The following is a 27,120-nucleotide window of genomic DNA, read 5'->3' as shown; positions in this document are numbered from 1 at the left end:
TATATTTTTCAAAATGAAATATTTTGAAGAAAGCCGAAAACCAGTAACCATTGACTTCCATAGTATTTGTTTTCCTACAAAGAAAGTGAATGGTTACAGGTTTCCTATTGTCATTTTTGATATTGTATCATGTTCAAATCCCAGCTAGGTCACCCAAAAAAAATTATAATATTGTCATTATCAAAAAATGAAATATTTCCCAAAATATTTTGAAGAAAGCTGAAAACCGGTAACCATTGAATTCCATAGCATTTGTATTCCTACAAAGGAAGTCAATGGTTACAGGTTTTCCTATTGTAATTTTTGGTATTGTATTGTTAAAATCCCATCTAGGTCACCCCAAAAATTGCATATTTGTCATTATCAAAAAATGAAATATTTCTCGAAATAAAATATTTTGAAGAAAGCTGAAAACCAGTAGCCGTGGACTTTCATAGTATTTGCTTTCCTACAAAGGAGGTCAATGGTTACAGGTTTTCCTATTGTAATTTTTGGTATTGCATTATATTCAAATTCCATCTAGGTCGGCCAAAAATTACATTTTTGTCATTATGCAATCAACCCATATGATTATTATTCAGCACAATAATAATAATAAAAGAAATATTTCACACCCTCAGTCACTATTCAGTGAATCTTGTAAATCTTGATTGACATTTTGTTTCTCAAACAAAGTCAGATTATTTTGGAGGAAAATAAAAGCAAATGGATGATATTTTTAGTTGAGCTGATGATTTAAATCATTGTTTTCACATCATATCAGATCTAGTTCAGTACACCAACATCTGTATGACTTTTATTTTGAAAAATACAACTCTAGTTGACTAGTAAATAGCTTTCAGATTTCGTAGTCAACATTAAATGAAAGTAAATGTCAATATTTTGTTACACAAGCATAAACAATTTGTTGGAGTTATTTAATTAAATATTTAAAGCAAAATTTAGTGAACTATCACTTTAAATGTTAAAATTTTATTTAATTATATATCTCATAAGAGTGGGTTTCAAATTGTTGTCTTGAAGTATTTATACTGTAATTTTTGGGAAAATATTATGTTTTAGTTTGATGTAAAATAATTTTTTGGCAACCAACTTCAGCGACACTCAAGCAGATCTCAAGGAGAACGACACATTATTATAATTGATTATAATACAATCTCACACAATAAAAGGGAATGTTGACTGAGACTAACATTTTATGTCAGATTATGAAAGAAAACTAAGCCAAACAGAGGATGTTTTAATTGGGACTCTTACTTTAAATCATAATTTTCACATCATATTATACTAATTTTGAAAAACTGAAATTTGGAGTCAGCATTCAATGAAAGTGAATGTAAACATGTTACTCGAGTTTTAAAAAAAAAAGTTATATTTCAGAGCAAAATTTATGCGAGATTTTTGGCTGAACTCACTTTAAATCTATAAATTATAAAATCGCATAGGGATGCGTTTCAAAATTTTGTCTTCAAGTTTTCCTACTGTAACTTTTGAAAAATTTACGTCAAAATCTTATTTAGGGAAACAAGCAGATCTCAAGGAGAACAACACTCTCTGGGACAAATTATTATAATTGATTCCCGCATCTCCTACAATAAAAGTGAATGTTGACTGAGACTAACTTTTTGGGTCAGATTATAAAAGAAATAAAGCCGAACAGATGATATATTCAGCTGGACTCTCACTTATACATATGGAAAGGTTCTTATACATTTTTGCATCCTGATGATGGTTTTAAAATCATCATATAATCAAGTTCACCCAAAAAAAAGTAATTCTGTCATGATTTATTCATCCTCATGTTGCTTTAAATCTGCATGACGTTGTGTGAAAACATCAGGGTTGACAAAAACACATTTTAGAAGACTGTTTTTTTTAAAGTCGATGGTAAGGAAATAATGACCTTTAAAATTTTTTGGATGCACTGTCCCTTTAAATTAAGGGGATAGTTTACCCAATGCTGAAAATCCTGTCATTATTAACTCTTGATCCAAACCCGTTTGTTTTTTCTTCATCTGTTGAACACAAAAAAGATATTTATTTAAATTTATTTTTTTTTTTTTTAAATAAAAACAAATCTGAAAACTGGTAACCATTGACTTCCATAGTATTCATTTTTCCTACAAAGGAAGTCAATGGCTACCAGTTTGCACTTTTTTCAAAATATCTTCTTTTGTGTTCCTTTGTTTTCCTCTACTCTGGTGAACCAAAAAAAGAAGATAATTTGAAAAATGTTGAAAATAGGTAACCATTGACTTCCTTTGAACATGTACATTGTAAAAAAATATCCATAAATTAACAGTTTTCCGCATTTTGTAATTCATGTTTTTAGTTATTTTTTTATTATTTATACTTTTGAATCGCATTATGGGACCTTGACCTTTCTTCTGGCAACTTTTAACCTTAAAAATGTTTAAAAAAGAGACTTTTATGAGCATTTTTAATAGTTTAAAGTGATATATTGTCTGGGTTGGTTTTGTATATTGTGCTGCAAAAGCCTTGTAATAAACTGCCTGTACATTTTCTGTTATTTTACAGATAAACACTTACAGATAGTCACTTTGTTAAACAGTAGAGTTGAATTTTCAACATCAAAAGGCAACAGAGATCAACATCCCATAATGCAATTCACAACTGTAAATAAATAGAAAACACAAAATACAGAAACTGTTAATTAACAGATTTTTTAAAGCGTAAAAAGGAAGTCAATGGTTACCAGTTTTCAACATTCTTCAAAGCATCTCCTTTTTTGTTCCCCAGAATAAGGTTAAAACCACTTGAGGGAAAATAAATACTGTACATCTTTCATTTTTGGGTGACTATCCCCTTTAAGGACAGGTAAAAGGCAGAGAAAACACAGCAATGGGGAACAGTAAGGAGAATATTTTAAGTGAAATGCCTGAATAGGGAGTGTTCTGAATCCTGTCACATATACTCGGGCTTTCAATATTGCACTGAAACTCAAATGTTGATCTATCCTTGACGCTCCCTCAGTACACGTGTGTATATATATATAGTCTTAATTGTCACATTAATGGTCACATACTGTAACTCCAGCTTCTCTGGCATGCACATTCACAGTCCTTCTCGTCCCCTCGCTTTCTCATTTCAACAGCGTCCTCTCAAAATTAGGGTGAGCACTAACAAAAAACAAAAACAAAACAAAAACATTTACTCCAGTTTTAATATGGGTTGATTTGTTTGTAGTGTTATATTCTGTTTTCTATATTTAAACATTCTCTCTCACACACACGCACGCACGCACACGCAAAACCAGACAGAAACGCTTCAATAGAGTCACATGATCAATCCTACATAAATCCAGATTCTCGCATCCTGCTGCTCGCTCGCTTTCTTTCCGCTTCTCTATTTGTTCATGTCACAACAATGCATTCCTATTGGCTGAAGAGGAGCAGGATGTAAACACTGTGTAGTAGTCGTCGTCATCATCATAATCAAAAACGGCATGTCAAAGTCGTTCGTTTCATATTTCAGTAGTTCCATAACGCTTTAGAAGTGCATTTGTTTTCTATAGATCCCAACATGACATATTTTACATGGTAGCTCCTTGATGTCTTCGTGTGTATCCGTTTTTTTTTGTTGTCGCATTGTATTTTTATTTTTTGCGCAACTTGTTTAGGTCCATCCGGCTGCCAGGGAAGCGCTCCGTAAACCAGCCACGCCCCTCACAACGCCCCTCAGTGGCGTGGAGCAGGGGAAAGGCGGAGTTTAGAGGTTGACTGACAGCTCGACTCTCTGTGATGTAACTCGGAGGCTCCTCCTTCTGTCAGAGGATGACGCAGCAGCGGCACAGACGCTGGCCTCCGCCGTGCACTGATGGAGGAGGCGTAACCGGGGCAAAGTAAGCGTGGACTTTAATCTCGGGGAGGTGAGCCTATAGGAGAAACAGCAGCAGAATCAGACACTGATTGATTGCGTTTCACAGCACTGTTATGACATGTTTAACGGTCATCATCATCATCTTAAATCCTAAATAATAAACATTTTTGAAAAACTTATGAACATGTATATTTATGTTTGCATTATAACACAAGAAAGAATCTCTAATTGTGCGTTCACACCAGACGCGGATGAAGCTAAGTCAATGCAAAGACACTAACAGACATCCTGCAGCACTAGACACACAAATGATGCAATTAACCAATCAGGAGCTTGCTCTTGTAAGGGCGTGATTATGATGTGACACCTGTTTTTGGTGTCCCTAGGCGAAATCCTCCTGCTGTCACCGGACAACAGCTCATCATACTGGGCTCGGCTCAGCCTGAAGCACCGCTGAAAGCCTTCATCATCTAGGTATAGTTTCTGGAGGAGTTGATGAATTCACATAGCTAGTGCACCTCTGAAAGGATCTAGTGGACTCAGACATGGCGCCGAACGAATATACGCTGTTTCAGCCTTCCTAAAGCACATAAAGCACAGCTACTCTCTCAATAAAATCTATGTTAGCCATTTAGCAACGATAATAGAGTCACCGGGCAGACAGAAGCCCTGACCATGACATGAATCCGCATCAATTTTGAAGTGAATTTCTTGTGAATTAAGCGATGCTCAAATGGAGCAAGTGAACTCAAAATGTTCACGGGTCTATTTACGTGCGAATTGCGCAATTTATTCCCAAAAGCCGTATCTGGTGTGAACATCCCATAACAGGTTTGCAGCGAATGAAGTTACCGGTCCTTTTATTAGAGGTTAAGTCACTATATTTCATTAAAGTTTGAGAATTTAAAGGGTCATAAAACCCCCCTCTTTCAGTTCAAGTCTACCTCGGAATTTTTTCAAAAAATGCTTCATGATGGGCGTGGAGCTCTGAGAGCAGAGGGAGGAGTGGGCGTGGCCAAAAGAGCAGGGGAAAAATAAGGGAGCGAACAACTGTCAGTTGGCTTATAAAATGAGACACAAACCACGAGGAGATGCATGATTTTATAGTTTACAAGGTTAAAATGAAAATAAATAAACAGTAATTGAATGCTCAGCTACATTTGATATTCCTAATTTCATATACACATAACCACAATTTGTTAAACCATTCATTCATTCATTTTCTTTTCAGCTTAGTCTCTTTATTAATCAGGGGTCGCCACAGCGGAATGAACTGCCAAGTTATCCAGCATATGTTTTACGCAGCAGATGCCCTTTCAGCTGCAATCCAGTACTAGGAAACACCCATACACTCATTCACACACATGCACTAAAGACAATTTAGCTTATCCAATTCACCTATAGCATGCCTTTGGCCTGTGGGGGAAACCCACGCGAACATAGGGAGAACATGCAAACTCCACACAGAAATGCCAATTGAGCCAGCCGAGACTAAAACCAGCGACCTTCTTGCTGTAAGGCAACTGCGCTACCCACTGTGCCAGCGCACCGCCCTTGTTAAACCATTATAAAGACAATCATGTAAACACTATAAATGAGAAGGACTTCTCTCGTCTTGAATCACCGGGTCTGAATTGAGACACAGTGGATAGCAGTGCAGCAGGTCTCTCTCCCTGTCTATTCCAACTATTAACCCTGCAGGTAATCTGGAGGATTTTAAACATAGGCGAACACAGCAGCACGGATATAGGCGATGTGTCTGAATGGTAACAAACTCAACTGATAATAGACAAAGTCCGCCATTCTCCAATTCTCGTACAGCTCTTCTGACAAAAATGCTTAATGCAAACCTACAGCTTTCCTGTATCAGCCCTGACAGCATCGCAGGGAAAAACATGCAACAAACCCTGTGAATCATGGAAACAAACACATACGACTCTTCATGAATGGCTAAATACTGCATGCCGTGCGTGGACGCGATCTCACCCAATCATTGAGTCTAACAGATTGGCAGGTCTGCCTTGCCTTCGGAAAGCATGTGCAGTCTTGCATAATTAAGAAGCAGGCTCTTCTCATAGAATAAGAAAACTCCTCTATGAATAATATTTAGAAACAGACGCATCATCACTCCAATAGCAGCTTCGCGCTACGTCACTGATTTTGATCCCGGCCCAAAAGTTATTCAAAACCTGGAAGTTGAAATAAGCTGACAAAATGATCCAGTTCCCCCTCCCTCCCCCAATTAAAGCTGACAGGTGCTAACGTTGTCTTAACTAATGCTTAACACACACAAATCTGTTAACATTTTTAAAAACAAAGTACTCCAGGGTGTCTTCAACCTTAATATTGCACATTTGAGGTATAGGTACCACATAGGTATGCACATAGGTATTTTGAAGAAAGCTGGAAACCTGTAACTATTGACTTCCATTCATTCATTTTCCTTCGGCTTAGTCCCTTATTTATCAGGGGTCAAAACAGTGGAATGAACCACCAACTTATCCAGCATACCTGTATGGTTTACACAGCGGATGCCCTTCCAGCCGCAACGCAGTACTAGGAAACACTCATACACTCTCACATTCACACACACTCATTCACTACAGCCAATTTAGTTTATTCAATTGACCTATAGGGCATGTGTTTGGAATGTGAGGGAAACCAGAGGAAACCCACGCCAACAAGGGGAGAACATGCAAACTCCACACAGAAATGCCAGCTGACCCTGCTGGGACTCAAACCAGCAACCTTCTTGCTGTGAGCCGACAGTGCTAACTACTGAGACAGCGTACCGCTGATTTCCATAGTATTTGTTATTCCCACTATGGATGTCAGTGGTTACCGGTTTTCAGCATTCTTCAAAGTATCTTCCATTCTGTGTTAAACAGAAGAAAGAAACTCAAGCAGGTGAGAGAAGTGAAATATGCCTTTAATATTTATTAGGTTATTAGAGGAATGTGATGATTGAACACTGCTGTGACTGCACGTGTGTGTGTGTTTTGTGAGTTGTGACAGATGTAGTGTTTGTGTATTGACAGACCCGGATTCGTTTGATGCCGGCGCGGGACACCTGCTGGCAGTCGTAGAGCTCGATGCGCTCCAGCCGCTGGCAGTTCTTGAGGTGCTCCAGAGTGATGTCTGTGATGAGCGGGCAGTTGTCCAGCTCCACCACCTGCAGACGCTCATGACCGCACACACTGCTGCTCAGGTGGCGGATCCCATCATCTGTGATCAGCTCGCAGTGAGACAAGCTCTGCAAAACACACACACATGCATGCACATACACGCACACAGATACACACAGAAATGCACAGACAGACACACACACACACAATCACAGACAGACAGACAGACAGACAGACAGACACACACACACACACACACACGCGCAAACAGACACACAGAGACATGTGCACATACACACAATCACAGAAATGCACAGACAGACACACACACGCATGCACAGACAGACACACACACAGAAACATGCACAGACACGGAGACATGAACGCACACACACACACAGAAACTCAGACACATGCAGACACGCACACACAGATACACAAAGACAGACACACACACAGAGACACACGCAAAAAGACACACAGACAGAAACGCGCACGCACGCACGCACGCACACACGCACGCACACACGCACGCACGCACGCACAGAAACGCAAACACATGCAGACATGCACACACAGATACACAAAGACAGACAGACACACAGAGACACGTGCGCACACACACACAATCACAGAAATGCACAGACAGACACACACACGCATGCACAGACATACGGGCACACACACACAGAAACACGCAAACAGACACAGAGACATGCACGCACACACACACACAGATGCACAGACACACAGAAACGCAGACACGAACACACAGATACACAAAGACAGACACGCACACAGAGACACACACACAAAAAGACGCATAGACAGAGACACACGCGCACACACACACACACAGACACACACGCACACACAAAAAGACACACAGAGACATGCACACGCACGCATGCACACACACACAGACAAAGACAAACAGACACATACAAAAACACAGATAGACAGACAGACAGACAGACAGACACACACACACACACACAGACAGACAGACACCGACACACAAACACACACACCGAGAAACAGACACAAACACACAGACAGACAGACACACACAGAGACACAAACACACACAGGCAGACAGAGACACACACACACACACACACACACACACAGAGTGAGATGCAGGAATGAATGTGTCGTCTCGATAATTTCTCTCCAGAAAGCCGGAAATAAGCAGCAGGAAAGCAAAACTCCCACACAGTTGCTGAACTCACCAGCGCCTGCAGCCGGGGGCAGTGGATGGAGAGCTGAACCAGAGTGTTATCAGTCACCTGAATGAAAAACACACACACACAGCTTTATTATTAGCAGGCTGACTAACCAGGACAAACTGTTGCAGACACAGCAGAGCATTGAAAAGCAAATCTCTAAATACATTATAACAGCACAAATCTAAGAAGCACAGTCCAACAGTTCAATACAGTCACAATCCACAGCATTCGTGTCACATGTGAGGAAAATAGTCATTCATTCACTCATTTCCTTGTAGATTTACTTATTCATTTACATTACTACACTTTTTACTCAAATCAAACCAATTAAAATCAAACCCAAAAGCACTTCAGGGGTAGTTAATGTGTCGCTGCTCTTTAAAGGGCACCTATTATACCCCCTTTAGAAATGTAAGATAAGCCTTTGGTGTCTCCAGAATGTGTCTGTCAAGTTTCAGCTCAAAATACCCATCAGATTATATATTATAACCTCCAGAATCTACCCAATATGGTGTCTGAGTACAGGGTAGCTGTTTTTGTAGCCTGTGGCTTTAAATGCAAATGAGCTGCTTCTCCCCTCATCATGCGTTATGTTAGATAAACAGCAGTCAGTGATAGAGACGGACTCAGATGAAGCCGAAATACAGCTCATTCGTCAAAAATATGATTATAAGTAAGTTTATTTCATGAATTTGTGGAGGAGTTTATTCAAGCCTTTCTGATATGATGAGACTCACACAAATGCCATTTGCAGTACACACACACACACATGCATATTAGCGTTTACTGACACCATGTGGTCGTGGTGATTATAGCAGTTAAGAATTACAGCGATTTTACTTTATTATAAACATGCTGTTTTAAAAACGTTTTAAACTTATAAAAATCACAGAGAGTTGTATCAGATATTTTAATACTAGTTTATTTGCAAAAAAAGCTTACAAAAGATGATTTTCATCATAGATGCCATTTAAGTAAGGGATTTATAAAGAGAAACAATGAAATCATAAGTCCAGGCACTCAAAAAGTGAAAAAGCTTTTATTAACATGGCTATTCTATAAAACAGCACCAACGAGAGTCATTTACATTCAATTGTATGTTTTTTAAATTTAAATCTATAAAAACAATGAGCGGCACGGTTGGTCAGCGGTTAGCACTGTCGCCTCACAGCAAGAAGGTCGCTAGTTTGAGTCCCAGCCGCGTCAGTTGGTATTTCTGTGTGGAGTTTGCATGTTCTCCCCGTGTTGGTGTGGGCTACCTCCCGGTGCTCCAGTTTCCCCCACAGTCCAAACACATGCGCTTTTGACCTTATTCTACAATGTGGAAGTGCGCTCGTTTTTGCGATTGTTTTAGAACTTCCAATTCAGTTACCTATGGGAGAAATGACTAGAAATAATAAATGGCAGAAAACGATCAAGCGGCAACCTCCCGCTCTCCCTCGGGAGGCCAATACGGAAGTAACTGAAACTGCAATTCATCAAAATTCCGCTAGTCCTGGCTCCATAATAGAGCAAAGTGCAATTGAGCCCACTGTTAGAATGGCCAACTTTACAACAGAAAAAAAGGTGTTTACAGCCTGGTACAAAGAACGATTTTGGTTCATATAGCTATTATTACCCTCCATGACAACTGTGAGGGGGGTGAATTTTTTTATAACTCATCCATTTCCTTTATATTAGGTTATTTTAAGTTTGCATAATTAAGGGCGTGGCCACTTGAGTGACAGCTAGGTCTCGCTGGTCGCCGTCACTTCACCTCAGCTGAATCCGGCAGATTAGCCACTAATCTCGGCATATTCACCGTATTTTTGTGCTGTTTTATGTGGCTTTACACAGTCAGCTGCCTTTTGGACTTATTTCTTACAATTATCAGATGATATGGGATGCTGTGTGCATTTAATTGTGCTCACAAACCGTTCACGTGGCCTCCTTTTCCCATGTGAGTAGCGTTATATACTTGTATACCATCTCTATTAATGTATTTGTTTTATTTAAGATCATTTATCATTAATATTTTTCTTTAGACCCGTAAAGCACTCCAGAATATGACAGATTGATTAGCTGTAGGCTCTAGAACAGTCATCTAAAGAGTTATCATACAGTGTTGTGCTGGATTTTATCAATAGTCTTGCATTTACTAACACACAGACTATATCTGAAGTGTTTGGATGTAATTCGCGTTTTCCTCCTGTAGAAAAACATCTTAAGAACAATTTTTAGTGGCTCACTGTATTACTACAGTGTTTTTAAAGGTCTAAACACTTTATTGATATAGTGTACAGCCAAGCACATGTGGTCAGAACACAAACGAGTCGCAGGTAATAAATTATCAAGCGTTTCTCCCAAAGTAAAGTCTGTCTGCCAGGTCTAAGCAAAGTGCCAGCAGGTGTCTGTAGCTCCGCCCACTCTCCGCCTCTTTGCCCTTGTTTGGTATCCCGCCGTGGGTGCGATGACGCGCGAACAAAATGGCGACGGTTGGCCGCGCCTACTTGTGGCTTCTTTTGCGCTCTTCAGAAACCTATGGGTGACGTCACGGATGCTACGTCCATATAGTTTACAGTCTATGAAAACGATCAAACTACATGCTCTACAAACAAGTGTTTGCATGACTATACATAAAAAATTTGAATAATATAATACGAAAAGATCAGTTTGCAACATCAAGCAGCATTACGAGCTGTTTTTAACCTCTAAAAATGAATGGAAGTGAATGAGACCGGAAGTTTCGAGCCAAAAAGATTCAAATGGCTGCGCCCGCTCATACGTGGAGAATAAGGTGAATAGGTGAACTGAATAAACGAAATTTTCCATGGTGTGTGTGTGTGGGTGTGTGTGAATGAGTAGTGTGAATGTGTGAATCCTAGCACTGGGTTGCAGTTGGCGGTTCATTTTGCTGTGGTGGCCCCTGATAAATAAGGTACTAAGCCGAAGGAAAATGAATGAATGAATGTTACAATTTAAAAAAAAAATACAAATATTAACTTTTATTCAGCAAGGATGAACTGATTAAATGTGTACTATAGAACAGAACTGTAAAAATACCACCTTTTTACTGTATTTGTAATAAAATAAGTGACCTTAAAGACATCTTCAAATCTTTACAAAAAAAATAAAAACACTATTTATTCAATAGTAGTGTGTAAAATATGATTAGCTACTATAAATAAATCACAGAATATGCAGTATTTACTATCATTATTTATTAAAATATTCCAATAATAATAAATATATAGTTGAAGTCAGAATTAGTAGGTCCCCTGTGAATTTTTCTCAACACATTTCTAAACATAATAGTTTTAATAACTCATTTCTAATAACTGATTTATTTTATATTTGTCATGATGACAGCACATAATATTTGAATAGATATTTTTCAAGATATTAGTCTTCAGCTTAAAGAGTAATTTAAATGCTTAACTAGGTTAATTAGGCAAGTTGGGGTAATTAGGCAAATCAGTGATTGTCTAACAGTGGTTTGTTCTGTAAACAACCAAAAAAATAGATTGCTTAAAGGGGATCATAATATTAATCTTAAAACAGTACTTAAAACATTTAAAGCTGCTTTTATTCTAGCCGAAATAAAACAAATAAACTTCCTCCAGAAGAAAAAACATTATAGGAAATACTGTGAAAATTTCCTTGCTGTTTAACATCATTTGGGAAATATTTGAAAAAATTCACAGGAGGGCAAATGATTTTGCCTTCAACTGTATATCCTGCGAATGCACAAACAAATGTAAACACGTCCATGACTACACAATACACAGCTTTTCAAAATTAGGAAGAGTAAACTCACCAAAATACATTCCTCTAAATCCATCTTCTCCATCTCATGACAATTCTAAAACAGAAAGCACAGTTTGTTTGAGAATGTGGTATATGCACACGGACTTTTAATTTCAGCCAGCCAGCCTTAGCGCTTCTGATAAACTGTCGCACCACTATAAAATTGCCACGTTTAAGGTCTGATTTCTTTAAAATCAGTGATCTTCACTGCCCGATAGGTATATGATATAAAGTGGGTCTCAGACCAGACAAGTAGCACTGCATTAAATTTAATTTCCCCTGCCATGTCTCTACCCCAGTACTTTCAATAGAGTTTCTGCGCTCGCCTGCTGATTATGACGGTGCTAGATTTTACACGTTCCTTCATCTTGTTTTACGCTTGAACTAGTAAATGAATGCTGAAGTCTATGCAACTGAATGTATTGTAATTACATTACAACATCGATGCTGTTAAAGGAACCTTATGAAACTGAGAATTGTCACATTAAGCTTTCACTGGAAGTTTATCATTGACTGAAAAACACTAGCTGTGCATATACACCATTGGGTCTCGTAAAGCATGTTTTCAAGTATCCATGCGTTTCTGTTGTGCGTATGTTGTCGTTGTCTGTGTTTACTCACTCTGGCAAGAACAGTAAAACCAGCATCAGTCACATGTGAGCAGCGAGCAGCCTCCAGAATCCTGCAGAAAACACACAGCATGAATGACTGAAGGAGTGTGTGTGTCGGTGTGTACAAATGAAGAAAGCTTTACTTGAGCCGCTGGCAGTTGAGGCCGAGGGCAGTCAGAGAAGCGTCTGTGATGTTGCTGCAGCCAGAAACGCAAACCATCTGCAGCTTGTGGCAACCCCGACACAAACTCACAAAGCCGTCGTCTGTGATTTGCTGCAAGACGGAGGAAGCATATTAAAACACTCATTTGTATTGTGTGTGTTTGTTTTTCTTAAAGTCTGGGTAAAGGGTATCCTGAGAACTGTTTCTAAACACATTAAAGATGTGCTGAAACACATTACAAAGACGCCTGAGGTATAAAGTACTGAACTGGGGAGTTAAACTGATTTTTGGGCGGGGCTAAGATAGTGGCTTGATGATGCAATGCACTTATTTCAAGCGGCGGCCATTTTAAAGACCTCGGAAATATAGGATCAGCACTGTAAACATCACAACAACAATGCTGTGGACTACAAACCTCCAGATGTTGCTGCGATTTCAAAGTGCAGATATGGGCCTCCGCTGAGTGTGCGCACACCTCGCGTAACGAACAAGGCTTTCATACTTGACGCGTTCGTAGAGATGTTTTTTAAAAAGACGGGGCGGTTAACAAAAATTGACCGTGTAATCAGACGGATAAACATAGAAGCAGAAAGTTTCCAGAACTACGTCATATCATTAATATCATTGAAGATTCATAAACTAATAGTTTTTAGAAATTATTTTTGTGATTACAAAGATTTTTATAACCATTCAAGAGTTTTTCAAATCAAGCTCTGATGCATCACTTGCTTTTGTTTATATCTCGGACAGTTCTACCTATTAAAGTTTATCAACATATTGATGACAACAGAAGATGTTGCTCGACAACTATATTATTTATTATGGCAAGAATAAAAGGAAAAAATACTGACGTTTTTTTTTTTTGTCCACTCCACAATTCACACATTACTCTCTGGCTAGTTTGTCCTCTACCTATATGCTAAAAAGGCAATAATGGTCCAATATTCCTGACCATTATCCCCAATAAAGCCTAGAAAAACAGAGAACCAGTATATTGTAAACCAACAGGATCAAATATTCTTTCCAGTTATCAAAGAAATAATTTGTGATTTCATTTTAGTTTCGTAGCTATTAAATTGTTTTAAAATTCAAAACTGTAATACCATCAAACATCAGAGTAAAACCTATGAGTGGTGGAAAAACATATTCTGTAATTGTGTATTAACACCACCTGGGTCTCCACTTTTGTCATGGCCACTCTTTTTGGCTGTAACAAAATTTTTCTACATTTTTTACCAAAAACTGGCCATCTGGTTATCACTATGATCACGCATGGATGGATTATGAAGATGTCTGTACCGGCATACCAAAATCTCTTCAAAGTGATTCATATTCAACTCAAATCAACTGTGGCGTCGCACGAACTGTTCGCTCGAGTCTCAAAAAAATTTGAGCGCTCCGGCAGCCGAAAGCATGTTATGCGCACTCAAAGCGAACCTCCGCAAACACTGCAATGACATCACATTCGCCACACGCACTCAAGCGAACTAGTGAACGCGTCAAGTATAAATCAGCCTTGAGTTGTACTGTTTTGTCTTTTCTTGAAAGTGCACCAGAACTTGTGCACTTGTGGTATCAGCTGTTGCTAAGCAACAATGAGCCACGCTTGCCTCGAAGAAGGTATTTAACTCACTGCAGCACTAACATGCGATGTTGTCTATTTGAGTGTGCTCAAATATGTATGGCTGTATAAAACCAATTAAGCTAATGTTATGAGAGAAAGTATCAGCATTATCCATTATGTTTGTAGCGGTATTTGACAGTTGGCAGATGGACAACTTCCCAAAAGTGGGCGTGGTTACAGTGCCGCCAGCAGGCACGCCCCTAGTGTTTCAGAGCAGAGAGTCCAGCCTATTTTTCAATAATTTTTCAAACTTATTTTATTTTAGTTTGTCATCGGAAGTGCTTAATGACACATTTTTCTATTGTGTCAAACTCAAAAACCTATATAAATAATTAGCAGTAATATTTACGCAGACTTTAAATAACAGCTTAAATGTAGTGGCATGTTAAATTGACAAAAACAGTTAAATTTGTTATTGCGTTGGTACATTTATTTGTTTGGACCTGTCAGAATTATAAAAATATGACACAAAAACCACCAGTAGATGGCGACAAGTTCTTAAACTAAAGATGATTTATTTAATCATTGATTCAAATGACTCGTTCAAAACGGCTGATTTATTTAGAAACAAAGCAAATGACTTCATTACTGGCTCTATTACTTGATCACTGAATTATAGTTTCGAATTAGAGCTGCACGATTAATCAAAAAAGATCACGATCTCGATTCGACTCTACACACGATCTTAATTCAGCTTTTTCTACGATTCAGCCAATTATATTTTCAAGGTCAGGAGAGAAGCGTAAAGGCAGACGCACAAGTCTTCACAGCAACATTGACACCTTCAAATGACGTTAAAAGTGTCAAATACTGTATTCATAAGGTATAATTCACCCAAAAATGTCATTTCTGTCTTCATGTAATGATGTATTAACGGTCGCGAAATCACACGTGAGCTGACCGCCAGCTGTTTGTTTACTTCCGAGAACCAGTGTTGCCAGATGTAGCCTAAAACCCGCTGAAAACTAAAAAGCACCGCCCAACAATCTGTAGTCTCGTTGGGAGATCGCAACTGTTGTAAGCGTTTGTATGTGGAGAACGGGGTCTATGGCACCTTTTTGGGGATCATAACAGGTTTATAATTGAAGACCGGGGCTGTTACAAAACCGACAAATTTTACACTACCCGCCTATGTCATTTTTTTACCCGCAAAAATAAATTCAAAACCGCCCAATCGGGCAACATTGCCGAGAACGAGCGCTTGCCTGTCTTTAGTGAACAGAAGCTGCATAGGCTGTGGATAAGGTATACGGGTAATGAAGTTGTAAATAACGTTCAGTTTGTTGCACAGAGCGATCGTTTGAGGGCCGTGCGGGAGGTTTGATTTGCATGTATGTGTTTTTTTGCACAGTGACCGCAGCCATGAGCCGCACTCGGAAGTGAAAGTGAAACCTGTGCGCACATCATTTAAACGATCATATCGCATTTTAGAGTTATGATTACGACAAGCATTTGATATGTTTTTTCATTCATAGCGAACACATAGTGTTGTGCATGAAAATAAATGTTTACTGTGTCAGCATAGCAACCCTAGCCTATAATGTTGAATATAATGCAAGAAGGAATCTGATAATGATAAAATTCTAATTTTACCAGTGAAAACAAATGTTCTAATAATTCTGTCAATAACAGATGACAAGCACATGTCCTAAACATAATAAATCAACTTTATAGTTATGGATAGTTATATTCTGATGTCCTCATTTTACTGTGAATTAACCAACAGGACATATTGAAAGTCTGTTCAAGTCCACCATAATGACTTTACAAAATTGAGCATTTTAAGCAACAGTAGACCTACACACAGGCCTAATATTATTATTTTACCATATGTTTGAGAATTAAAAACAATAATAATAGGATAATCATATTAACCTTTATTTTACATTTACAGAATCGTGAGAAAGATTCGTGATCTTGATTTTAAGCAAAAAAAACAGGATTCACATTTTTGCCAGAATAGTGCAGCCCTACTTCAAATGATCAATTAAAAAAAGATTCATTCAAGAACGAAACACTACAGTGTTGCTCTGAGATTTGCTCTACTTTGACATGAAAAAAAGCAACAATACTCAGCTCGTATATATATCATGAACATTAAACATCACACAGTATATAGTAAATAAAAAGTCAAAGTCTTACCGTGCATGATTGCATGTTGATTGTCATGAGTTCAGGACAGTGCTTTTGAAGGTGCTTCAGTGCAGTATCATCAAGCTGAAATGCACAGGATTATTGTTAAAAGTGCCGACATCAACACTTTGTACAGCTTTAAGTGCACTTGTATAATGTATATGTACAATGTTGTCATGTGGAAAGTGGTTGCATTTTGAATAGTTTTTTTGCAGTAGCATGTCTACAAAAAGTAAACATTAAACCAGGGCATTGTTTCATTGTTGCAGACATATATAAGGTAAATCAAGAATAAGAACAAACTACTGAAGACAGCAAAAAATGTTAATGAATGCATAAGAAAAAAGATTGAAAATATACACAAATTTGGCTTAATTAAAGAGTACAAATACATTTTTTCGGACAAGAATAAATCTACATCCCTTATTATAATTTTTTTACGATTATTTTTTTCAACCCTCATTATTTTTTCCCTTATTATTATACATTTTTTGTATTTTTTTCCTTTTTTTAATTATTCTTTTAACAACAAAGATATCGATATGTAACAATTTGTATTGTAATACAATAAAATGTTGCAATAAAAAAATTGAACATAAGAATGAATCTACATAGCATGCATGGGGCAGGAATCTGTGTTTGTGCACACTATTAAATGATCTATACTGGATGTTTTATTAAACGTGCACATTAAAATGCATAATAAAACAAAGTATATTTTTGGGCTTTAGTACTTTACACGAGTGTGTTTTTGCATATATAGTGTACCTGTGTGCATCCTCTCAGAAACAGAGCTCTGAGAGCTGTGCAGCCGCGGCTGAGAGCCTCAATGCCATCACTCGTGATCTGATCACACCAGGACAGATTAAGGTTCTCCAACATCCGACAGCCCTCACTAGCAGACAGAAAACACAAATGAAGAGAGTTAATGCTGGTAACACTCTACCATAAAGTCCTGTAGTTCATTAGTAAGTTATGCAAAATCACTTTTATATAAGGTTTAAACACAGTTGTGTGGCAACAGTGTGTGAATATAACCAGCTCTAAAGGTCAAAAATAAATAACTCTCCGTCCATTAGTGACCATCTCTCCCTCATTAGCCTAAACAGCCCTGAGTGAGAAGCAGCCGTCTTGCCATTAGAGTTTTGAATCTGCCACTATGCTAACACACAGGCATTTGTAGCTCCGCCCTCATTTGCCCTCAAAATGGCACAACTTTGAATCAAAGCCTATAAGGGGCAGTTATCAAGCATTATTTATAGGGTATTTTGAGCTAAAACACACACACACACACACACACACACACTCTCTAGGGACATCAGAGACTTATTTTACATCTTGTAAATGGGGGCATAATAGGTTCCCTTAAATGCATGCAATATAAAAATGCACTCATATTAGATCATTACAAATATATTAACAGATCAATTTGTGGTTTTAATCATGTTGGAATAAACATTCAGATTAATAACTGCTTTCATGCGGTTAACAAATTTGACTAAACTAAAGTTTATCATACAGTGTAACCAAAATATCTTAAAGCACCACCGCACTACTCAAACCTCTCAAAAACATGTAATAAAACTAATCTAGTTGTTGAAAGAAAAAAAAAACTATTCATTAAACACCAGTTGAGGACCAATAAACCATTCATTTTTGTTTCCAAATAATAATACCAATGCTATTTATTTTATTTGCTTAAATACTTTCTTGTCTTTCCAACAATATCGTGCAGTAAAACTGCGGGGAGGTAATCAGATATTACCTGAAATGTCTAACAAGGAGTTAATAATTGTTCTTTACTCACACTTTAAATATTCACTCTCAGAACTTCCTGTTTCGCTGGCTTGTACAGTCAAATTTACAACAACTGTGGAAAAGATTCATTAAATAAAGGTGACCGAGGTGACTGGCTTTATAATCATTAACACAGCCGTCCTCTTGACACAGTGAAATACAAACTGGGCTTGATTTAACACTCCCTGGTTTCACGTTAAAGACTCAGAGTTTGTATTTTGTTGGTTCATTTGAGGTAATCCATATGTTAATATTTGTTAAAGAAAAAATAATTGAAGTATTTAAAAAAGAAAAAGAAACAATTAAAATCAAAAGAAATAAAAAATTCAGTTATTAGCATACTCACAAGTCTCTCCAGGATTTTGCAGGGACTATTTTTATATCTGTCCTAAAATGACTGATTTTGTGATGACTTTTCTCAAAACGTATGGTATCATTTGCTGCAACTCTTATGCTTTGCTGTGCAAATACATAAAGTTTGTAAAAAAAAATAATAATAAAAAAAAATCTCAGGACTGATTACATTAAGAATTACAAACATTTAGGTTTTTTACAATGATTTAAATATGCAAATGAGGCTTTATTTTATTAAATATGCACTGTTTTGCATATATTTTTAGCACAAAAATCTGAATATTGGATGAAGGATCAAATTTTGTTAAAATGATTTCTTTTAATGGAGGACTTTGGGAATCTCTTTTTATCTGCCAAAAATTCAGAAAATAAACATGAACAGCCAAAAAAAGGTTTCACAAATTTTTCAACAAAAAATTCATAATCAGTCAAATTATCTGTGAACATATACCTCTAGAATGAGGTACAAATAAATGTACTTACAGTACCTAGATTTAGGACTCAAACCAAAAGAAAAAAAAAACCTATTTTGAGAAAACCGCTTTTAAAGTATCACTGATATCTACAGACACATTTATAGTTCTATAAAAGAAACACTGGTAACACTTTAGTTTAAGTCACAATTCATGCAATTAACTACTGCCATATTACCGGCCTATTATTGCCATATTAACTGATTTTGTAAGTTATAAAGTATGATTTTAGTCTACATCTCTAATCCTACCCAAAACCTAAACCCAAATACTACCTTACCTGCTATTAATAAAAAAGCAAATTAGCGGTATATTGAGATAATGATCTAAAGCTAATAAGTTAAAGGGCATCTATTTTACGCCCTTTTCAAGATTTAAGATAAATCTCTTGTGGCTCCAGAATGTGTCTGAAAAGTTTTAGCTCAAAACACCCATCAGATTATTTATTATACCTTTCTAAATTTGAAAAATTTGAGCTGTTATTACACCGTAGCTTTTTTTAGTACCTGTGACTTTAATGCGAATGAGCTAGTTCTCCCCACCCACTATTCCCGATCTCTATGTATTGCTCTGGTGCGTCTAGCTTTCACATAGATAAACAGCACAGTGACAGACAAGAATGAAGCAGATCTCCCTTACTACACTAAGAACGTTCCCAATTGTTATTTGATGTATTTGTTGTGGAGTTAATTTAAGCCTTTCTGCAATGATGAGTCAAATACAATGTCATTATAAAGTTTGCAGGTGCAAAACAGGCACGCACGCACGCACACACACGCACGCACACGTTTAACTTTGCACCGTTTTTGCATGGCAAATGTGACAGGATATGGATTAATATCCACCGCTGTATCTGTTATGTTAATGTACAAAATAAACCTGATTTAACGTCCACAAACCAGGATTGAAGCGTCTTTTTTTATAATTGTACTGACACGCAGCTGAGGTGATGAATTACATAACAATTTTACTGTTTTTATTACAAACATGCACTGTTTTAATAAACGTTTTAAACGTATAAAAAAAAACTCATTCTTGTGGTGCTGCTGATCACAGAGTGCTGAACAGATCTTTTGCTTTGCGCAAGTCCTGTCTTGTGGATATGATTATACGCATTACTACGGAGACATGTTAATGCAAAGCTGTCAATCAATTCGGTGGGCGGGTAAACCGCACTCCTACGTCATGTTGAGGTGGGCCTCAAAATGGGAGGGATTTGGATCCTATTTTAATGTCAGGAAATTAAAAAATATATATATATATAAAAAATTTATTGTTTGTATCACTCCAATATGACTGTGGACACACTATACCTACACACAGTTGTGTCCAAACAGCTTCCAATAGATGATTTTCAACAAAGCTGCCCTTTAATGGTTTGTTAATTGCATAAATTGTGACTTAAAATAAAATGTTACCAAAACATTAAAGTGCATTTTGAATAATACAGTGGAAAAAAAACACCATGAAAAAACAAAAAGCTCAAAAACTCAAAATGTATGTACACAGTTTCTAGCTTTAACCATTACAGCGCTCTGCTCTTAGTCTTCACAAATGCCCTCACCTTAAGGCCTTGAGTGCATGATTGGTGATGGAGACGCAGGAGGTCAGGTCAAGGTGGCGCAGTTTGAAGCAGAACTTGCTAAGGCTGATGCAGGTGGAGTCTGTGATCTTGGTGCAGCCGTTGAGGTTCAGATGTTCAATGTTACGACAGTTCTGAGCGAAGGTCCTGTCAAACAAAATTAAACTGTAAAAGTGGCCACTAAAACATCAACACGGACAGTGCAAAACATCAAAAGCAACAGATATTATTATACAGTTGAAGACAAATTTATTCGCCCTCCTGTCAAATTTTTGTTCTTTTTCAAATATTTCTCAATTGATATTTAATGGAGCAAAGACATTTCTGATAATATTTTTCCTTCTGGAGAACGTCTTATTTGCTTAATTTCAGCTAGAATGAAAACTGTTTTACATTTTTTAAAACCATTTTAAGGTCAATATTATGATCCCCTTTAAGCAATATTTTTTTGATTGTCTACAGAACAAACCACTGTTATGCAATGACTTGCCTAATTATCTCAAGTTGCCTAATTACCTAGTTAAGCCTTTAAATGTCACTTTAAGCTCTATAGAAGTGTCTTGAAAAACATCTAGTAAAATATTATGTACTGTCATCAAAAATAAAAGAAATCAGTTATTAGAAATGAGTTATTAAAACTATTATGTTTAGAAATGTGTTGAAAATATTCTTCTCTTCATTAAACAGAAACTGGGGACAAAAATATACTGGAGGGTTAATAATACTGACTTCAACTGCACATAGCTAGAAACAACTATATATAAGCATTAAAGGAAAATAGTTTGCATTAAAGGAAAAAACATAAGAAATTAAATAAATAATAGGGGAAAAAAAACTCTGGGCTGGGAAATGACCTTTATACAAATCTAATCAGTTTCTATTTATCTTTCGGTACATTTTAACCTATCTATTTACTGCATTTATGTTTATCAGCTATAGTATGATATCTCACTTCATGGAGGCATCTCCGACACTGAGGCAGCCCCGGAGACTGAGCTGCCTCAAGAAACCCCCACATCGCTTTGAGATGTTCTCCACAACACGACCCTGAGAGAAAAAGAAAGAGAAAAAAGGGAGATTATTTTAAAATCTACTTTATTTCATACCATATTAAAAACACCACAATTAATAAAAATACATTTTCCTCAAGCCTTTTTGTACATATTAGTTCTCCCTCTTTAACAGAGCTTAACATATCTTCAACATATCTTAAAATCCACATATTTTCAAGTTCTTCAATATTCTTGACATCAAAATAGATTCTCACTTTAATTAAACTCTTAAAAACGTGCACCACATCTCGACGAACTTCACCCTCTGTGCTTTCTTTTCTTGTGACGTAAATTGCCATTTTGGCTTTTGCTACAACAAAATTAATGATTCGCTCTTTTTTTCCCTCTTCTTTTTTGGCAAATTTGAAACCAAAAATGAAAACAACCTTAGAAAAAATAAAGAATAAAGAAATGAAGAAACACAAAGAAAAAAAAGAGAGATACTGATTATTATTATTGTTATTATTACCTATAATCACTGTTTTATCCTAAAATGTTCATTGTTAAATGTACAGTTTATTCTGATTTATTATTATGTTATTTATTTTTAAATAAATTAATCATTTTTTACTACTATTAGTATTTGGCAACACAGTGGCGCAGTGGGTAGCGCTGTAGCCTCACAGCAAGAAGGTCGCTGGTTTGAGTCCCAGCTGGGTCAGTTGGCATTTCTGTGTGAAGTTTTCATGTTCTCCCCGTGTTGGCGTGGGTTTCCTCCGGGTGCTTCGTTTCCCCCACAGTCCAAACACGTGCTGTAGGTGAATTGGGCAAGCTAAATTGTCCGTAGTGTATAAGTGTATGTCCTGGTCCTGCAGAATGGGGATGGGCTAACAACTCATAAAAACTAGAGGTCACGAAACCCCAATATGATGTGGCCAAATATCAACTTCAATATAAAAGGCCCTGGGAGTAAGCAAGTATTACTATTTAGTGTGTTTACTATGTTATATATATATATATATATATATATATATATATATATATATATATATATATATATATATATATATATAGATATATATATAAAAATTAAATAAAGCCATTACTAAATTGAATTGAGAGAAAGAGATACTGATTATCATTATCCACTTTTATCCAAAAATGTTAATTGTTAAATATACAGTTTATTCTGATGTATTATTTTTTGTTTATTTTATTTAATTTTTTTATTTATTTATATAAATAAAGTTTATTTTAAAAATGTATTTATTTATTATCATTTTTTACTACAACTATTTACTGCGTTTACTATGTTTTATTTACTAATATATATATATATATATATATATATATATATATATATATATATATATATATATATATATATATATATATATATATATATATATATATATATATATATATATATATAAATAAATGTTCTTTGTAATGTAAACTTTATAAATGCTTTGGCAGTACATTTGCAACATGTGTCATATCTATAAAGCAACATTCATTTAGTTTCCTTCAGCTTAGTCCCTTTATTCATCAGAGGTTGCCACAGCAGAATGAACCGCCAACTTATCCAGCATATATTTTACACAGCAGATGCCCTTTCAGCTGCAACCCATCACTGGGAAACATCCACACACACTCATTCACACGCATACACCACAGCCAATTTAGTTTATTCAATTCCCCAATAGCGCATGTGTTTGGACTGTGGGGGAAACTGGAGCAACCGGAGGAAACCCACACCAACATGGGGAGAACATTCAAACTCCATACAGAAATGCCAACTGACCAAGCCAGGACTCGAACCAGCGACCTTCTTGCTGTGAGGCAACAATGCTAACCACTGAGCCAACGTGTCGCCCCAATAAAGCAATTATTAAACTGAATTGATTTGAATGGAGAGAGAGAGAGAGAGAGAGAGAGAGAGAGAGAGAGAGAGAGAGAGAGAGAGAGAGAGAGAGAGAGAGAGAGAGAGAGAGAGAGAGAGAGAGAGAGAGAGAGAGAGAGAGAGAGAGCTCTCAGGCACAGAGGATCAGGGATGACGTTACTGTCTATGGATTCAGTAGAAAAGCCTACTGACCCAGTGTTAATCCTGCACACACGCCCACAGACGGACAATTTACAGCACACAACATATTATAGATGAAACACTCACAACATACATCGTAAAAGTGAATGAGACGACAAAACATTGCTTTTTCACCTCGATGTCTGTCTGAAAGTTGAAGAGATCGATCTTCTGCCAGTTGCTTCCATCTAATGCGAGAACATTCCAGGCCTGTTTTTTTTTTTTTACACAGAGAAAATGAGGAAGCAATGTTTAGCAAATTACCCTGTTTTGTTAAAAGGATTGTTCACCTAAAGCTGAACACTGTCATCATTTACTCACCCTTTACTTGTCATAAACCTGTTTGAGTTTCTTAATTCTGTTGAACACAAAAGAAGATATTTTGAAGAATGCTGGAAATATGTAATCATTGACTTCCGTAGTATATATTTTTACTACTATGGAACTCAATGGTTGCAGGTGTCTGACATTCCTCAAAATATCTTCTTTTGTGTTCAACAGTAAAAAGAAAGTTGTAAAGGTTTGGAACCACTTGAGGGAGAGTAAATAGTGAGTATTTTTTCAACTAAAGCAGTTGAACGTACCTTGGATACTTGAGCACACCTGCACAACGTAACAACATCCAGGTAGGAGAAAATCCTGAGATAAAGGATAAAGAAAGAGTATTTATACATCTTAATATTTTCTTCACGTCCCTATCTGCAAAAACAGATGAAGATAGGCAGGCAGTCAGAAAAATAACACAATTAATAAACAAAACGATATAAAATGATAGATAGATAGATAGATAGATAGATAGATAGATGGATAGATAGATAGATAGATAGATAGATAGATAGATAGATAGATAGATAGATAGATAGATAGATAGATAGATAGATAGATAGATAGATAGATAGATAGATAGATAGATAGATAGATAGATAGATAGATAGATAGATAGATAGATAGATGGATGGATAGACGGACGGATAGATAGACGGACGGATAGATAGACGGACAGATAGATAGACGGACAGATAGATAGACGGACAGATAGATAGACGGACAGATAGATAGACGGACAGATAGATAGATGGACAGATAGACAGACAGACAGACAGACAGACAGACAGACAGACAGATACTGTAGATATATAGATATATTGATAGATGGACAGATGGACAGATAGATAGATAGATAGATAGATAGATAGATAGATAGATAGATAGATAGATAGATAGATAGATAGATAGATAGATAGATAGATAGATAGATAGATAGATAGATAGAAGGACGGACGGACGGACAGATAGATAGACGGATGGATGGACAGATAGATGGACAGACAGACAGACAGACAGAGAGACAGATAGATAGATAGATAGATAGACAGACAGACAGACAGACAGACAGACAGACAGACAGACAGACAGACAGACAGACAGACAGACAGACAGACAGACAGATAGATAGATAGATAGATAGATAGATAGATAGATAGATAGATAGATAGATAGATAGATAGAAGGACGAACAGACGGATGGACAGATAGATAGATAGACGGATGGATGGACAGATAGATAGACAGACAGACGGATGGATGGACAGATAGATAGACAGACAGACAGACAGACAGACAGACAGACAGACAGACAGACAGATAGATAGATAGATAGATAGATAGATAGATAGATAGATAGATAGATAGATAGATAGATAGATAGATGGATAGATGGACGGATGGATAGACGGACGGATAGATAGACGGACGGATAGATAGACGGACGGATAGATAGACGGACAGATAGATAGACGGACAGATAGATAGACGGACAGATAGATAGACGGACAGATAGATAGATGGACAGATAGACAGACAGACAGACAGACAGACAGACAGATACTGTAGATATATAGATATATTGATAGATGGACAGATGGACAGATAGATAGATAGATAGATAGATAGATAGATAGATAGATAGATAGATAGATAGATAGATAGATAGATAGATAGATAGATAATATTTCATTTATTACAATAAAAGCCTTTATTATGCTTGGCTCACCTGAGCAGAAGCTCTTTGGGAAGTTTTTTGTTGATGGGGGCCTCATCACTGTTTGAGAACACCTGGACAGCATAAAATCACACACACACACTATATATAAAGCTTTTCCAGCAGCAGATCTGCTCATGCACAATCAATATGCTGAAAGCTGGTTCAGACACGCCTCGGCCTGGTGCAACTTCACCAATAACACTTGCACAAAAAGACAAATAGCATCAGCGGGTGCCTTAGATCAGTGTTTCCCAACCCTGTTCCTGAAGGCACAACAACGGTACACATTTTCAACCTCTCCCTAATCAAACACACCTGAATCAACTCATCAGAAGATTAGAAGAGGCTCCAAAACCTGAAGTTAATGGGTCAGATAAGGGAGACATTCAAAATATGTACTGTTGGTGTGCCTCCAGGAACAGGGTTGGGAAACACTGCCTTAGATAACACTGCTGCTCAGAGACATCTTCTCGAGGCCTCGCATTCAGGGCAAGTCAGCAAGCCAATCAGCTTGATCTAAACTCCGAGAACAGCAGCCAACTCTAACGCTAAACCGATTCAGGCGCCGCTGCTGAGACGGTCAGCTGGTGCCGTAGTGTTGAGGCTGGATTAACGTTACCCTTGACGAGCAAAAACCTAAACACAGCATGTAAAACCATACCCACCAAAACACTAACATATACATACAGTACACTTGCAGACATGCACGCGCGGGCACGCACGCAGTCAGTCAGTCACTGCCGCGTGCGCGCGCGCACCAACACAAACATACGCTTAAACACACTGTCATCGCTCAGACAGCCTGACACCGCCCGTTATCGTTTCCTCGGGCAAACTATCACAGTTCAACGAGCACGTCCACGGTTCACTCGATATGAGTTACCTCAAATCTGCCCTTGGTGATGCCGTTCATGTCTGTTGCGGTGTCAATAATAAAGACAGTCCTCTCTGCGAGCGCTGCGCACAGCGACGTTTGCGCGTTTTGTCAACGCTGGCCGTCACACTGTCGTGAAACAGACCTCCAGCTGTAACGTGTGGCCTGTTAGCCTTTCGTGTCTGCGCTGGTAACCGGAGAAATCCCGGGCTGACCGCCGTCCGTGAACCATCACACAGCCAAAATAACAATAATAACATGGACGGAGCAGACTGCTGCTCTAACCTCACTTCCGCCTCCCGAGCTGCCTCTCTGACTACATTTCCGCTCGGGCGCAAACTCCTGCCCAAAGTGAGCGCTGCTTAATCTTTGAACGACGCCACTAAATGCTAGAGGTGTCTGGTGAATAA

General features: G+C 37.4%; 1 protein-coding gene across 1 annotated transcript; it reads right to left on the bottom strand.

Annotated features, from left to right (window-relative positions):
- Window positions 1-1,772: 1,772 nt before the first annotated feature.
- Window positions 1,773-27,120, bottom strand: fbxl2 (F-box and leucine-rich repeat protein 2). The gene is made up of 14 exons (XM_056479335.1): window positions 26,720-27,120; window positions 25,846-25,907; window positions 24,377-24,431; window positions 23,928-24,002; window positions 21,670-21,764; window positions 20,700-20,864; window positions 17,280-17,406; window positions 16,521-16,595; window positions 12,735-12,865; window positions 12,602-12,662; window positions 11,991-12,035; window positions 8,198-8,254; window positions 6,881-7,093; window positions 1,773-3,895 (listed from the first exon to the last, which is right to left on the bottom strand). Exons 1-14 carry the CDS (start codon window positions 26,747-26,749, stop codon window positions 3,788-3,790), a joined length of 1,299 nt encoding a protein of 432 aa, XP_056335310.1. The 5' UTR covers window positions 26,750-27,120; the 3' UTR covers window positions 1,773-3,787.

This window comes from Danio aesculapii, chromosome 19 (genome assembly GCF_903798145.1).
Source record: "Danio aesculapii chromosome 19, fDanAes4.1, whole genome shotgun sequence".
Taxonomy (NCBI): domain Eukaryota; kingdom Metazoa; phylum Chordata; class Actinopteri; order Cypriniformes; family Danionidae; genus Danio; species Danio aesculapii.
Note: the sequence above shows the minus strand (reverse complement) of the source record. Positions and strands in the feature narration are given on the sequence as shown.

Bases quoted from the DNA above. Each gene is read 5' to 3' on its own strand.
- fbxl2 (XM_056479335.1), bottom strand. From the start codon at position 26,749: ATGAACGGCATCACCAAGGGCAGATTTGAG. The intron at 25,908-26,719 runs GTAACTCATATC...TATGCTGTCCAG, and splicing joins TCACCAAGGGCAGATTTGAG to GTGTTCTCAAACAGTGATGA. The intron at 20,865-21,669 runs GTGAGATATCAT...TTTGTTTGACAG, and splicing joins GTCGGAGATGCCTCCATGAA to GACCTTCGCTCAGAACTGTC.